The 15,629-nt window shown below is 36.6% G+C and overlaps 1 protein-coding gene across 2 annotated transcripts in view; it reads right to left on the bottom strand.

Moving 5' to 3' along the window:
* Nucleotides 1-15,629, bottom strand: part of SNX7 (sorting nexin 7) — a 94,097-nt gene that overhangs the window by 40,780 nt on the left and 37,688 nt on the right. For both annotated transcript variants that reach the window (XM_055340750.1, XM_055340749.1), the window contains exon 7: nucleotides 12,949-13,035. In XM_055340750.1, the coding sequence (XP_055196725.1) occupies nucleotides 12,949-13,035 (87 nt within the window). The remainder of the gene's footprint in view (nucleotides 1-12,948; nucleotides 13,036-15,629) is intronic.

Raw genomic sequence — 15,629 nt, 5'->3', positions numbered from 1 at the left:
AGTTAGCTGAAGCATGTTGATAAGCATCTTTTCAAATGTTGCCCTGGAAACAGTTTTATATCCAATCGAATCTAATTGGAATACAGTTTAACAGCACCCTTTCTGGAGTCCTGCTTCGACAACTCTGACATGTGCAATATTGAACCTGTACCTTTCTCACTCTATGCCTCAGTTTTCACATTTGTAAAATGAGGAAGTAATAGTTCCTACACCTCACTGTATTATGTGAGATGTAAATGAGGTAAAACATCTATAGCACTTAGTAGCACAGACAGTGATTAAGAAATGTTAGCTATTACCACCACCACCACCACCATCATCATCATCATCATCACCACCACCACCACCACCACCACGATGTTAGTTTTAGCATGACATACTGACCTGGTAAAATAAGTCTACATAATAATTCCTTAAGAGAAGAAAAAGAAGAATTTCAGCTTTCTGAGATCACCACAACTCTCTATGTTCCAAAGTGTTTTCAAGTTGCAATTTCCAATGCATTATGATCTCTAAGTATGATTTTTTGGAGACGATAAAAGGGGAAAGCATAAACAGTTAAAATTCCATTCTGTTTGGATTCTAGTAGAAAATAATTGTCATTTGTCTTAAAATATTCTGGGCTTCTGACCCACCCTATCAGAAAAAAAAAAAAAACCTATTTACAAAATATGGGGTGTGCAGTACCAGGTCATAGGTTTGGCTCTGCTGTTTGACTAGCTAATGGTGGACAAATCACTTAACCTACCTTAACAAAGTCATCACCACTACCACCTTGGTTTATGCCATCATCTTGGCACTCTGAGTCTTGGACTCTGCAGGTCTTTTTGTTTCCTTTGCAGGAAACAGAGTGAGCATTTGAAAGTGACTACAAATTCTTCCATTTCCCTTTCTCTTCCTGAACAATTCAGTCCTGAAACTTACTTGATGGGGCTGAGCAAAGCTGATGTCTATATTCGTGGAGGAAGGGAGGCAAAGTCACGGTGGCCCAGAGCAGGACATCAAAGCATTCACAAGACGATGAAGTAGACCCTACAAAAAGTAGTCTGGAAAGGGAAGTCACAGCCCAAGCAGGGTGAAGAGGGTGCCTTAATGTGTATGTGTGGCCGGGCAGGGGGCATGGGGAAACAGAATCCTAGAGTGTAAAAATGCCTTGCACGGGTGTGGCCCAGCATAGGGTGCAAAAATCCAAGTTGGGTGAGGTACTTAGACAAGAAGATGACAAGATCTATCAACATTGGTTACAAACGGGATTGATCAAATAGGAAGCTATATGAAGGATACTTGGAACCTGTTTCTCATGGTCAGAAAGGGAACTACAAAAAAGGAAAGAAGGAAAACTAGGGTGAACCCTTATGATGCTGTGTTTGAACTGGAGGCACTGGTATGAATTCTGTTTTTCATATATGTAATTAGACAAATAAATACAGATACAAAGATGTGTGTTTGTGATTCTACATAGATATATTCCCTATCTCTATCCACTCAGGGTTTAGAATCAGTGATACCTCAATAGCAGCAAACACATCTAATGCCAAGATATTGTATTCTACATACAATTTTTCTCACTAGAAGTAAGCAGGGCTTGTTGGAAAAAGTGCTGATTCCAGGGCTGGTGCAAGAGAAGGATAAGAAGAACCTGGAATGTCTTGTTGTATGAGAAAGAATGATGGAAGCATGTCAAAAAGGAAAAAAAAAAAGAAAAACCCACCTTGAAGACTGCCCTATTATTAGCCAATTTGGGGCAATTTGCATATAAAAATACACAGTGATAGTAATGGACCTACTGACTAACACAGAAAACCACACACACACACCCCAATTGGAAGTTAAACGTACCATAAGGAATGGTATAATTACACAGTCTCAAAGCAGCTCTGCACAAAGTTTTTATTACCTGCAAAGGTACAGGAGTGATTTTACAGTGGAGAAGTTTAGCAGGCATCACCTTGGTCAACTGTTTAGAAGAGGACATCATCATTAATGGGACAAATAAAAATCCTGTGCTTCTTAACAGAGATCAATGAAAAGACCACAGCATCACTTGAACACTATTCCTGCCAAAGACTGATAATTTAAATCTAATCACAGGGGAAAGTCAAACAAGTTGGTATGGGAGGTATTCTGCATAATAACTGGTCTCTACAGTGTCATGGTCATGAAAGTCAGGAAAGATGAAAGACTTGTTGAAGACTGAAGAAAAAATGTAACTAAATGCTGTCAATAACATTAAAGAACAGGGGCAAAGTCTGAGTGAGGTCTGAGCATTAGATGAAAGTCATGTTTCAATGTTGCTAGTTGTCTCATGGTTATGTAGGAGAGTGTCCTTGTTTGCAAGAAACATGCACCATCAGGAGTCTTAAGTACAACTTACTTTCCAATGGTTAAAGGAAAAAAAAATTTTTTTGAGCTGTCCTTACAACTTTTCTGTAAATCAATTTAAGATTTAAAAAATACTGGGACACCTGGGTGGCTCAGCGGTTTGAGCATCTGCCTTTGGCTCAGGACATGATCCCAGATTCCCGGGATCAAGTCCCGCCATCGGGAACCTGCTTCTCCTCCCTCTGCCTATGTCTCTGTCTCTCTTCTATGTCTCTCGTGTATAAATAAGTAAAATCTTTAAAATAAAAAAGGTTTTAAAAATACCAAACTTAAAAGCACACAGCACACCACATCGTATGTCTTCCCTGGTTGGAACTTACCAGTGGCTCCCATGGCAACTCGAATAAAATGCAAGACCTCTGTGTTCTTATCCTTCTTGCTAGGTCCTGTCTTCACTGCCAGCCTCTACCCCTTAGTCTTCTGTACTGTAGCTCCACTAGCTGTAACTAAGCTCCCGGAACATGCAGAACTCATTCCCATTTCAGAGCTTTGCAAAGGTTCTTCTTAGAACACTCATGTCCAGATCTTGGAATGATTGCCTCTTGTCAGCATTCAGCTGTCCTCTCAACACTCCCTTTTCAGAAAGGCCTTCTCATCCCTTCTTGGCAGTCTCTATCAATGATTTAATTTAAATTTATTCTTATCAAATTAATTTGTTTATTACATTAGCATAGTCATTTATTGATTTTATTTTCCTTTATTTTCAATACCCCCCACCTAGACTGTAATCACCTTTCAGGATAGGGGCTTTGTCGGTCTCCATCCCTGCAATTTCCCCACAGCCAAGTCCTTAGATAGAGAATGAGCTAATAACTTGGTTGACTGACAGTCTAGGCCTTAATTTCCTCATCTACAAAATGGGAATAAATTACTATCTATCTTATAGTATTATACATGGAATAATAAATGCAAATGATTAGCACAGTGCCTGGCACACAACAGTTACTAAATAAATCCAAAATATGCATATACAAGGGAAAGAACTAGTTTGGGTCTAGAACCTCTTTGAAAGTTGAATGGTGCTTTATAGGGTATCTCCCCCTAAATTTACGGCCTTATTGACTATGATTTAATAGAAAGAAGAATGCTTACTTTCCAAAGCCCAGATATATAACTAATCAAAATGCACTTTATTTAGTGATACGGCACTGTGCTTAGAAGAAAAATCACTGGTTCTATTCTTTGTAGAAATATATATATTATTTTTAGAAGTGCTAGTTAAATGATTCATACTTTAAATAATATGTTTTATGATACCATTATATATTCTCTAACATATTATTCTTTTATACTTTCTTCCTCCTACTTACCAAAATTTTTACTGACACAAGCTCTAGATTTATAAACATTAATTCATCTTCAAAAAATTTTTCTTCAAAGTAAGCATTATTTCTGCATGTTCATGGATAAAGAATAATTAATGTCTGATTAAGGTCACAAGTTAAGTAAAAGTGAATCAAAGCCCTCTCCAGGCTGCAGACACCCAGTGTGTTATTGCTCTAAGCATAATCAAATATTTATTGAGTGCCCAGGCAGGGCCAGGAGTGAAAGAGATATGTAAGACAGACCCTTAGGACACATTTCTTATTAACAAAAAGTCTAAATTAAAAGGAAATTGAATCTATTTTGAGTTTCTATATGGGACAGCTATTTAAACCATTATATCTATGGCGGGTATAACTCCAGACAAAACCACAAATCCACAAGGATACCGTAAGTAGAATTTCTTAAATCCTGAGAAGAAATGACTAGAATTTTAAACCACTTCTTTCACTTATCAATTTGTTACTTTTTCTGTTGCAGTTAAGACAGTGGGGGGGGGGGGGATGTTCCTAGAGTAAGACACAGAGCTAACAATCTTCCTTTAGAAAATCATCTACAACAATGTTACACTGCCTCTGTTTTTCTACAGTCTTCCATTGTCTTCTCCCTCCTTCCAGCCTCACCCACCACAAGCATACACAAGCCTTATTCATCAAGACTCTAGGTTTATGTGTTCTTTTTTCAAATCAGTAAATGTTAAGGTACAACGCATTCCCTAAGCAAATTTCATGGGTAAAAATTTTGGAAGTAATACAAGTTTTTCACTTCACCTTCAAATATTGCCTGATTAATTTTCCTGGTAACAGTTAAGATGAGCTAGTCAGCGTTCAGGTTTGTGTTCATGATAGACGTGTTCGTGTTTGTGGATTTCTCCCCCCACCCCCCAAAAAACCATGCGTTTTTTGGTCACAAATATAAAGATGTGTTGATCTTTGAGTTGATTTGAAATACTTTACCTCTAGCTCTTTTTGTTAGTATGTTTCTTACTGTTTCATATTAGATTTGATATAGCTTCAAAAGCTATACTATACAACTAGCTTAAACACAGTAATAGATAAAGGAATGACTACAAAGGGAAAATAAGAGTAGGGAAAAATCATGGTCAAAGCCAGGTGTGAGGCTGACACAAAGGACACACATACTTGCCCGGCAGGTCTGGATCTGAATTGAAGCTCTTAATAGCCTAGGAACTAATGTAAAAAGTGGGATGGGATCAGGTATAAAAGCTGATGTGTACATGCTGAAAAAAAGCTAATGGCTCAGGAGAAATTAGATCCTATTGCTGGTGCTGAGACATAAATGAAACTTTTCTCAAGAGTCCTCATAAATGAAAAATAAAATGTAGTCAGTGCTGTTGATGCTTATCATAAAGGGATTTATGGTTCTCCTCCTTAAAATGTCCTTCATTATAAATCAATAGCATAATACCAAGTACAGTTTAGTTTAAATAATCCTATAAAGTCCGAAACACAACTTTTTGATAGTCTGTACAAATTTAGATACATTTTAAAGTATCTATTCAATTTCCTAGAGTGACTAGCTGGGGTCGGTCAGAGTGTCCACTTTTCAGTCCAAGTTAATTGCTGCTTCTTCTTTTATTAATATATTTTTTTGACAATGTGAAGGTCTAAGAAGAGAAATTACAGCCACCACTTACACTTTGCTCCAGAAGAATGAAACATCCAATATATACTTCCAAAAAAAGTTTTTTTAAATATTGTTTATAGAAATATTTACAATCTAACACTAGAGTTAGACACCGGGTTAAGAGTTTTCAGATGCAAAAGAAAAACCCTTTCAGATGCCGATTTAACAACACTCTAGGGAAGATAATCCCCATGACTGTTATAGTTGAGGAAATTAAAGCAAGGAAAATGTAAGTAACTTGCCTAAAACTACAAAGGCACACAATCCTGTGGTTGAAATCACATGCAACTCTGCAATTGCGTTTGAAACCCTGTATGAAATACTTAGCAGGGAGTGCTCTACTTAAAATGCCAGGAGCATAAAAATAAATGTTAGAGGGGAAAATTAATATGGTAAAATTTCAAATGGAGATCCCAAGCTCAAAAGATTCTTAGTCATAGGGTAGACATGACTTTTTAGCATTGAATCAAATACCCATTAACCTCCTTCAAAGTTTATATAAGGGGATCCCTGGGTGGCGCAGCGGTTTGGCGCCTGCCTTTGGCCCAGGGCGCAATCCTGGAGACCCGGATCGAGTCCCACATCAGGCTCCCGGTGCATGGAGCCTGCTTCTCCCTCTGCCTGTGTCTCTGCCTCTCTCTCTATCTCTCTGTGTGAGTATCATAAATAAATTAAAAAAATTAAAGTTTATATAAACAGAAGTACATGTTTTGTTTTTTGCCCCCACCACTCAAGCCAATGCCCTGAATGAGAGGCCTGCCAGTAAAGGTACAGAGGAAGAGGAATTCTAAGCACTGCCAGGGACTTTGTTCTGGAAGGAGACGCTGCTGAAGGCCATTTTAATTACAGCCTCCCCCATTCTCTCATCCCTAAATCCTACCCAGCTGTGGTATACTATTCTAATATGTGCTACACTGTGTATTTGTGGCACATATGTATTAGTTGTTTACCCAGAATCCATTCCCCACTTCCCTTCTTACTACCTGAAAGAGCCCTAGTTTTTTTTCTGGTGTTTGCAGCAGGGAGCATATTGTTAGATTCTGTAAGTCCATTCTGATGGCCACATTCCCACTCCAAGTAACTGACTTGATCATGGACTTTTCACAACTCTGGCTAGTGAGAAACAAGGAACAGTCTGCTTGGATGCCTTCTAGAATAAATGGATAAAAGAAAATATACAAGAAAAAAGTCCCTTTTCCTTCCACCAGATAGTGTCACATCCTTTACCACTGGATGAGAGTGGTATATGTAAATGTGTGTACCTGTGTGTATGTGAGAGACACACACAAAGATGTAAACAGACAAAAAAGAAGCAGAGAGAGGAAACCAGATACTAATCAATGAGGCATACAGAAAGGAATAAATGTGTAAAACGTCAGGGGAGAGAGATAAGACAATAAATATCCAAGAAAAGGTAGAGGTGACCTCTGCTCCCCCACCACACACAAAAAAAGTTATGTCAATACTTTCATTTCCTAGAAGCTTAGAGGAAAGCCAATCCTGCTTTGTGAAGCATTTAGTACACTATCAAGAACATCTGAAGATTAATAGCCACTATTTGAGGCCAAGAGTAAAATACTAGTTCAAAAATAGCAAGTCATACAGAGCGAAGACCAGCTTGAATAAATTTGGTATCTGTTTGCATCTACTGAATGTGGCTATATGCAAATCCAGATCATAATGATCTTATGAAAATGTATTTTTTTTTTTGCTCACATAAATATACTGCTAAACAGCTATGGCATTCTATCTAGATCCAACTCTCAGATTCTATGCACATATTGCTAAATGTCAAATGTATTCATATTCATTTATATTTGAATGCTGCTTTGAGTGGAAAACTATAAATCACCCATTCAAAAATAAAAACAAAAATAAAATGGATATGCAGCATTATTTAGCACCACAGATGAACCTTATTTATCTTGCAGTTAAGCAGAGAAGTGAATAAGCATTTTCAAACAGAAGCTCTGACTCTGAAAACTTAATAACTAAACTGCAAAAACCACAAGTTTCTTCAAATATCTGAGTTTTCCTCATAATCTCAGTTATTGTTATACTTTTAGCTCCACAGTCAGAAATTCTCTTACTTTGACTGAACAGCATCTATTTCATTGAGTATCTTTCCTGGAACACATAAGACAACTCTCAATTTGTCTTGAAATACTTTATTATCTACACTTATCTTAATTATTCTGTATCAAGCTGTTTTTATAAATGCCTCATAAGTGGTTAAAAAAAGTTGAATGACTCTAAATAAATCTGTTGAGTTCATTTTGTTGGTTCCATCACTTACCACCAGCCAAAGCTATATAAATTCCCTTTCTTCCTCTTCACCTGCTATTCTTTCTCTGGTTTTTAATATTGGAATATGTTATGGCTCAGTCCCAGGACCTCTTTTTTCTCATCCGTTGGTGACCTCAAGGCTTTAAATACTACCTGCTAACAACTCCGAAATATGTATCTTCAGCTGGATCCCTGATCTGACCTCTAGATTTTTATATGTAACTCTATACTCAAAATCTCCATTTGGGTATCTGATAGGCACATCAACTTTAAATGTTCAAATATGATTTCTTCATCTTCCCCATTAAGCCTGTCCCTTCTAAAGTTTTCCCCATTTCAATTTATATCAACTCTTACCTTCCAGTTGCTCAGTCCAAAAACCTTGGTATCATCCTTGCCCACTCATAATCCACAGATGTCCAGATAGCAAACAGCTCTGCCTTTGAAATCTACTTGGAATCTGACCACTTCACACCATTTCCACCTTGCTCCAAGCTGTTGTGTCTCAGGGGGACTATAAGAGCTAGTCTTCAGTGCTGGTGTTCTTCTATTCCATGCCACATACACATCAACCCTCGTCTTACCCAAGCACAGTGATTACTTCATAACTTACTTCTAATCATGTTATTTCTCTGGTCAACTATTCTCTTCCTATTTCACTGAGACCAGGGGTCTCACAATCTGACCCCTCTGACCCCATTTTGTACAACTTCTTTCACTTGCTCATTCCATTCCAGCAACACTAGTCTCCAGGCTTCTCCTGAAAAGCACAGGCCTATTTACTCTTTGCACTTCTTGACTCTACCTGAAATGCTCTTCTCCAAAATATTCATATAGTTCAAGACATCGCCTCTTTCAGGTTTTAGTTGATCACCTTCTTGATAAGACCTTCCCTGACCCCCAGTTTTAAATTTCACTGCTCCCAAACACTCCCTCTTCTCCACACTTATCATTATATGACAATCAATTTAAATTTTAATAGATTGTTTCCTATTGTCTCCATCCACTAGAATGACGTTGGCTTTCTTGACTGCTATCTCTCCAATGCTTGCAATAGTGTCTCTCTTATAGTAGGTACTCAACAAGATTTGTTGACAGGTTTCGCTGAATACCTCTACCTCAAAGGTCATCCTATCATGACATAAAGTTGCACATCTCTAACTTTATCCTCCATTTTATATGCTATAGTTCAGTTTATAGAGCTACTACCTGTCCCCTTAACAAGCTAGATGTTTAGAGTCACTAACAACTTGAAGCACTGGCTTCCCTTCATTTTTTAACTGTTATTCTATCTTCCACCTACCTCTCTCTCAAATTTACTTCCTTGTTACTCCCCTACTACCTCTTCAGTTCAAGCTCTCACTGGATCTACACCCAAAGGATAAAACCCATACTATGGCAAGGTTCTCTTCCTATCTGACTGTAACCTACCTTTACAGCCACATCTGCTCATCTCCCCTATACCTACTCTCTGTACATGTACATCAGCCTAGTTTTCTCAGTTTAGCATGCTTTTTGAACCCTTACTACCTTTCATAATACTGACTGTACCTGAAATATGCTCCCTGCTCTTCATGGAACAAGTCTCAAGTCATTTTACAGGAGCCATCTCAAGTATTACTTCTATAAAATCATCAAAATAACAGCAGCTAACGGCCACTGAGTGCTTCCTAGGATTCAAATAATTTACTCACATTGTATCATTTAATCCTTAAACAAATCTATTAGAAAGGTACTAATAACTTCCCCCAAATCATACATGATAAAACAAGGCTCAAAAAAGTTAGGAAACATATCCTAGGTCACAGACTTAAGCAGATGAACTAGGATTGGATCGTAGGTCTATCTAATCCTAAAGCCTAAATGTCAAAACTCTAAATAAACAGCTGAACTGACCTTCAAATGGATATTCTGAACGTCTTTACTGAGTTTAGATCATTTTAAAATGATTAATTTTATTGTTGTGAGATAAGAACTACAAACGACAAACTCCAAGAAACTGACACTTTGCAACTATTTAGATAATAAAGAATTCACTCTAGAAACACTGTTTTAATCTGCAGGAAAACACATAATTTTTTGTAGGCATATTTGTGTGATGAGAAAAAGTAACAGACACACCATTACTGACAATTTACAGCATTTACAAAATTACAGGCAAGGTAACAGACCGGAACCTTGTTTTTGTATACCACAGAGCCCACATAAAGGTTGCCTGATATGTCTGAAAGGACCTCTGGAATGTTACATCTCTGCTAATCTCCACCCAATAATTATAACTCTCCTAGTTTTTGCCTGTCTTGGTAAAGCTTCATCTCACAGACCTTTTCATTATGAGTTGCTTTGCTGGGTTTGCATATAGCAACCCACCCAAAGGTGACTTTGATGGAGCCTCTAAAGGCAGCCCCGCAGGTCTCCATAGAAATGGCCCCAGGGCTGTCTCCAAAGTGGCCCTGCTTGAGTTGCCATGGTAAACAACCAGGCTAGATTGCTATATTCAGTTCTCTGCCAGGGTCGTCATGGTGACTGCAAAGGATGGCTCCTTAGAAGGACCTCACAAGGGCGCGTTTCCATGGTGACCCTATCCTGCATATTTCTAAGCAACTTCCCTCCGGTTGTTCTGTGACCAATCATGGCAGGTTCAGTTTGAGAGTAACCCTGGAAGGTTTCTCCCAAAGACATCATCATAACATAGGGATTTGAAAGTGAGGTCTGTAAACACATAAACTGCCTGAAAATGTAAATGGTACCATTCATAAATCATTAAATTGGTCCCTATACGTTTTAGGAAGGATCTGTTTTGATGGGTAACAAAAAAAAAAAAAAAAAAAACCCACATACACAAAAAACCCACATTTGCAACGTCTGTTAAATGTGTCTGTTTCAAATCTTAATTTAAAATATCTTACAGAGTATAATGCAGATAATTAAAGTTTCAAATTTCTCCAATCTTACAACATAGCAGATAACTAGGTAAAAAATACTTTATAGTGGATATGACACATACACATAAAATGAAATCATAAATACAGATGGATCATTAGGTTATAATGAGATATCAAGGAAATTTTTATAGAGCAAAAGACAAAATATTTGCAAGTCAAATGAAAAAAAATGTGTTTTTTTAGTTGAGTTGGGAAAGCCTAGCCATATTTGGGCCCAAGCTATTTTTTCCTGTATTTTTGTGGTTGGAACAATCTCAATTACTCTTCCTTTCAATTTAAAATATGAATATAAACCATTCTGAACAGATGCTTGGTTTTTAAGCCATTTAACTATTCTCTTGAAACTTTAAAATACTGTACTTTATCTAGTATTTAGTTAAGGGCAAATTTCATCTAATTGCTAATTTCAATATCTTTAAAAATTACTTAACAAAGAATCCACAGTTCAAAAAATACAATTATAATTTCTGTACATGCATTCTCCTTTGTTCTTTCCAAGTGACTCTTCAAATTTACACACACACACACACACACTCCTTATAGTGAAGAAAAGATTAACCCTGGGTTTCCTCTTTTTACTCTTCATCTTGAGGTAAGATGAAGATAAATCAAACATGATTTCCCCCCCGAGCATTAGTTCCTCTGGTTTTATATTTTCCATTATTTTCTCTCTCAGATGCCATTCTCCTATTCTATCTACTGCAGTCCACCACTGCCCATGCACCTTCCATGCAGGAGAAAGAACTTGGGTTTGCAAAAATAGTCAAGGAAGATGAGGATAATAAACATTCACTTCATTCACTTCTTGGTGAAGTCTCAATGTTTTAGATAAAGTCTGAATTTGTAGAGATGTCTCGTTTTAAACCTTCAGTATGTTTTTGTGAATCAGAGCAATCACTGCAATTTTCATACACTCATTTATTCACTAAATACTTATTGAGTGGCTACCATATATCAGGCACTGTTTTAGGGGCTAAAAACACTTCAGGAATCAAATAAAAAAAAAAAAATCCCTGCCCTTCAGGTGCTTAGATTATGGACCAGGAGAGAGAGAAAGATAGTATAAAAAAAAGCAGTAAGTACAAAATCATATCTCTAGTTAGAAAATGATTAAAGCCAGGGAGAAAATTAAAGCAGGGAAGACGGAGGCTGTTCCAAGCCAGGATGGGATTATAATAGTAGGATTAATGGGGGGGTTTAAAGAACTCCCCAGGCACCTGCCATAAGCATACTCAATATCATACTCAGTACTAAACAAAATCCTTACATTAAAAAAAGATCACAGAGAAATCAACAGAAGTTAACCAAAGTAATACTCAATTTTTCCCATTTTGATACTTGCGGCACAGTCTGTGGAAGGCAACTGATATACCATGACCCCTCATCCTACTTCTGCTTCAAGGACTATATGAACTTGAGCAAGTTACTCCACCTTCAAAGCCTCTTTCTCAATTTCAAACCGAGAATAATAACTCCAAGCTGAAAACAGTACTCTGAAGATATGCAAAGATAATAAAATGCTAAAATACTGTGGGTGATACCATAATGTCTGGAATTAACACAAGAACACTACAGGAAAAAGAGGTGAAGAGAGAGACAGATGAAGAAAGGTGGTCAAAATGTTGGAAATTAATGAAGCCCAGCGATGGCTATATGAGTGAGTTCATCATATCACTTTTTATGTTTGAAATTTCCCGTAAAAATCTACTGCAAGGAAAGATGAAACTTGAAAGCAAAGATACTTCCTTTATAAAAGTGTTTACAAGAATTAGAAAAAAGTGTACAAAAAAAAAGAAAAAAGAAAAAAGTGTACAGAAACATTGACTTATTTTGTATAAACACCTTATAAAATGAGCAAAAGGTGGTTTTATCTACTAACCTTCTGGAACAATGCTAGGTACTTTCCATACCTTCTTCTAACACCCTAATTAAAAAAAAAAAAATTACGGGGATTCCTGGGTGGCTCAGCAGTTTAGTGCCTGCCTTTGGCCCAGGGTGTGATCCTGGAGTCCCGGGATCGAGTCCTGCGTCAGGCTCCCTGCATGGAGCCTGCTTCTCCCTCTGCCTGTGTCTCTGCCTTTCTCTCTCTCTCTCATGAATAAATAAATAAAATCTTTAAAATAAATAAATAAATAAATAAATAATTTAAAAAATACTTTCTACTTTAAGTATCAAAAGAAACAATATAAGAAGGAAAGTAGAAAAGTATCACTGTTAAGCTTGCAGATTCACTGGGTACTCAATGTCTAATGGATTTTTAGAAGACAGTTTAGTATCATTTGCTGAATCCCTAAAAATAAGCATGCTAATAAAAATTTCAGACAATGAATTCTCTATTATTATATCAAGAAACTTAAAAACTTACCAGATCAGTATCTGCCTTTTTATATGTCAAAGCTTCCACTTTGGAATCCAGTTCTGCTTGTATTTGGTCTCTCCTTTTCATAACACCCTTCATATCAAAACACAAGGATGGAATGGGTTGTACTTAGGTTTAATAATATTTGTATGACAAAAATATACATTTTAAAATATAAATAGCCTATCTTCCCCAAGTCATCAGTCCTTTGGGAGATACAATGACTTAAAGAAACTTTTTTAATCTCTAAAAGCTAAACTGAAAGCAAGTATTTAAAAGAGTTTTTTTTTTCATAAATCTTTTATTCATTTTCCCGATGCACATCTTACTGGTTTAGGTGTTTTATGTACAACTCTTGATGGAGCACTCTAGACATACATTGTTCTTCAAAAAGAGCAAAACCAAAACAAATAAACAAACAAAAAAAATCAGTGAGAGCACTGAAAATATATGGTAGGGTGTAAAGTGGTTGCAGTTGGGAGGTCATACAGGCCACTCACTCACCTAAAAATGTCTATAATAACTGGCAGTTACCCAATTCTAAAGGCATGGTTAATTGAGTTAATTATAGCAGGGAATCAGAAAAGTGAAGTGTGTACTCATATTTTAGACTTTGTTTTAGCTTAAAATATATCAATATTAATCAATTAGCCATGCCTTTGAGGAGAAATCATAGCCTCTTCTCTGAGAGGAGTTCCATCTTGTTTTCTTGAATAACCATGATTTCATGTTTCAGCGTCCTTAAACTTTAAAACACCCCTGTGAAGGAATTTGAATGCAGAATTCACCTTCATCTTTTATAATGTTTGCCAGTCTTTTACAATGTCTTTCCCTTAGTGAGTCACTTTTCTTCCAAGACCTGCTACCAAGGCTTCATAGACACAAGGACTCTTTTTATATGTACACATCTTCTACTGGTTTTCACAATACTAATTTAAACAATAAAATCATGATAACGAACACAAGTGGCCTCAACAGGTTAAGTAAAAAATAAAGTAAGTTCTAGGTAGTAAACAATTCAACCAGGAAGAGTAGAAATGAAGGACATAAAGGAGCCTTAATGAGCCACAGGTCTTTGAGAGGTTTTCAGAGGAAAGGAAGAACCTACCTATAAATCAGCTGAATGGAGACCAGATAACATGGCTATAGTATTCGAGAACTGAGAGGCATTAAGATTAAAAAAAAGCATCCTAAAAATTACTCAGTCTAGTTTTGTGCCTGGTGGAATCACTCTTAAAATACTCAAAAGAGATGAACATTTCTCCTATTTTCAAAGAACTCAATAGAAAATCCAACTAATTATCACAGATCTTTTACATTTACTTCAATGTTTCATTGCCATTAATATCAAGAACCCCTTCTTTCTCTAACACAAATGACAAATACTACAATTGTGTCTCATTGATTTAAGGTGTATTTCCATAAATATTAAGTACTATGCTTCACGTGAGTAGAATAGTGTAAGTAAGAGTTGGCTTCAGAAGACAACTAGTAAAATTACACAAATTTAATCATTTTGTCAAGGCATACATTTCATTATTTTAGCTCACATATAAAGAAAATCTTCCAACATAAAACAGAACCGGAAGTGCAATATAAATACTACTATTTATGCCCTAAGAGTCTACAATAATATAATCAAATGAGAAATAATTCTTCAAATACAAATCAAATACAAAATAATTATTTGTATTAATCAAATACAAAATACAAATAATTCTTCAAATACAAATCAAATACAAAATAATTCTTTCTGGTGGCAATTATAATTTTTCCATACGTATAATGACACATGACTTAAATTACATAATTTTCATCTTGACGTAATAAAGAGAAAAACACACCTTAATTAAGAGAGAAGAATATACTATTTGTAATTATACAAATCAGATCTCTTTGAAGAGCCACACGGGGGGGGGGGGGGCGGTATCAATAATGAAGTAAAACAATGAAATGTAGCCAAGGAAAATGATGGAGACGAGGAGACTCCTCCACCGTGAAACACTAGAAGCCTCTGGGAAGCAAGAAGGGTCTGTTTATAGAAGACCCCAATAAAGGTAAGTAACAGCAGCAACCTGAAATATCTACAAAATATTGAATAACTGGGAAAGAAAAGGCTAACTGTGATAAATGCAAAGGGGACAGACCTCATGCTGAAAGGCTAAGAAAGTTTTCCTTACCAAGGCAGAAGCAAAATTAAAAAAAAAAAAAAAAAAAAAGAAATCCGTCTAAACCAAGAGTACAGGAAAACAGACACGGCTCCAATTACAATCCGCAGAAGAAATGGACTCTCTCTGAATGTAAGCAGACTCCTTCCCCCACTGCCATGCTACAACACCAGAACCCTGAGGGCATCAGTTTGTGCTAGCTGCTCTGAGCAGAGGATAAAACGGGATGAAAAACATTAGCTCTGCAGTTAGCATTGCTAAATCCCAAATATCTGGAAACCTTAACTTGAACTGAGGAGGTTAAATGCAAAACTTTGATATAAGAGGAATAAAAGCCTTTGTAAATAGTGAAAGAAAAACATTTTAACTTGAAGGATTTCTTTTTAGAAGCGCCCAGAAAACAGAACAAACGTCAAGATCCTTCTCAAGTACTTTGTACATCATGGTACTAAATAAATTGCTAAATCAAATGTGCCTAGAAGTAGGTAACCAACTCTCTCATGAAAGGAAATTTCTAAA

This window comes from Nyctereutes procyonoides, unplaced genomic scaffold (assembly GCF_905146905.1).
Source record: "Nyctereutes procyonoides isolate TBG_1078 unplaced genomic scaffold, NYPRO_anot_genome, whole genome shotgun sequence".
NCBI lineage: Eukaryota > Metazoa > Chordata > Mammalia > Carnivora > Canidae > Nyctereutes > Nyctereutes procyonoides.
Note: the sequence above shows the minus strand (reverse complement) of the source record. Positions and strands in the feature narration are given on the sequence as shown.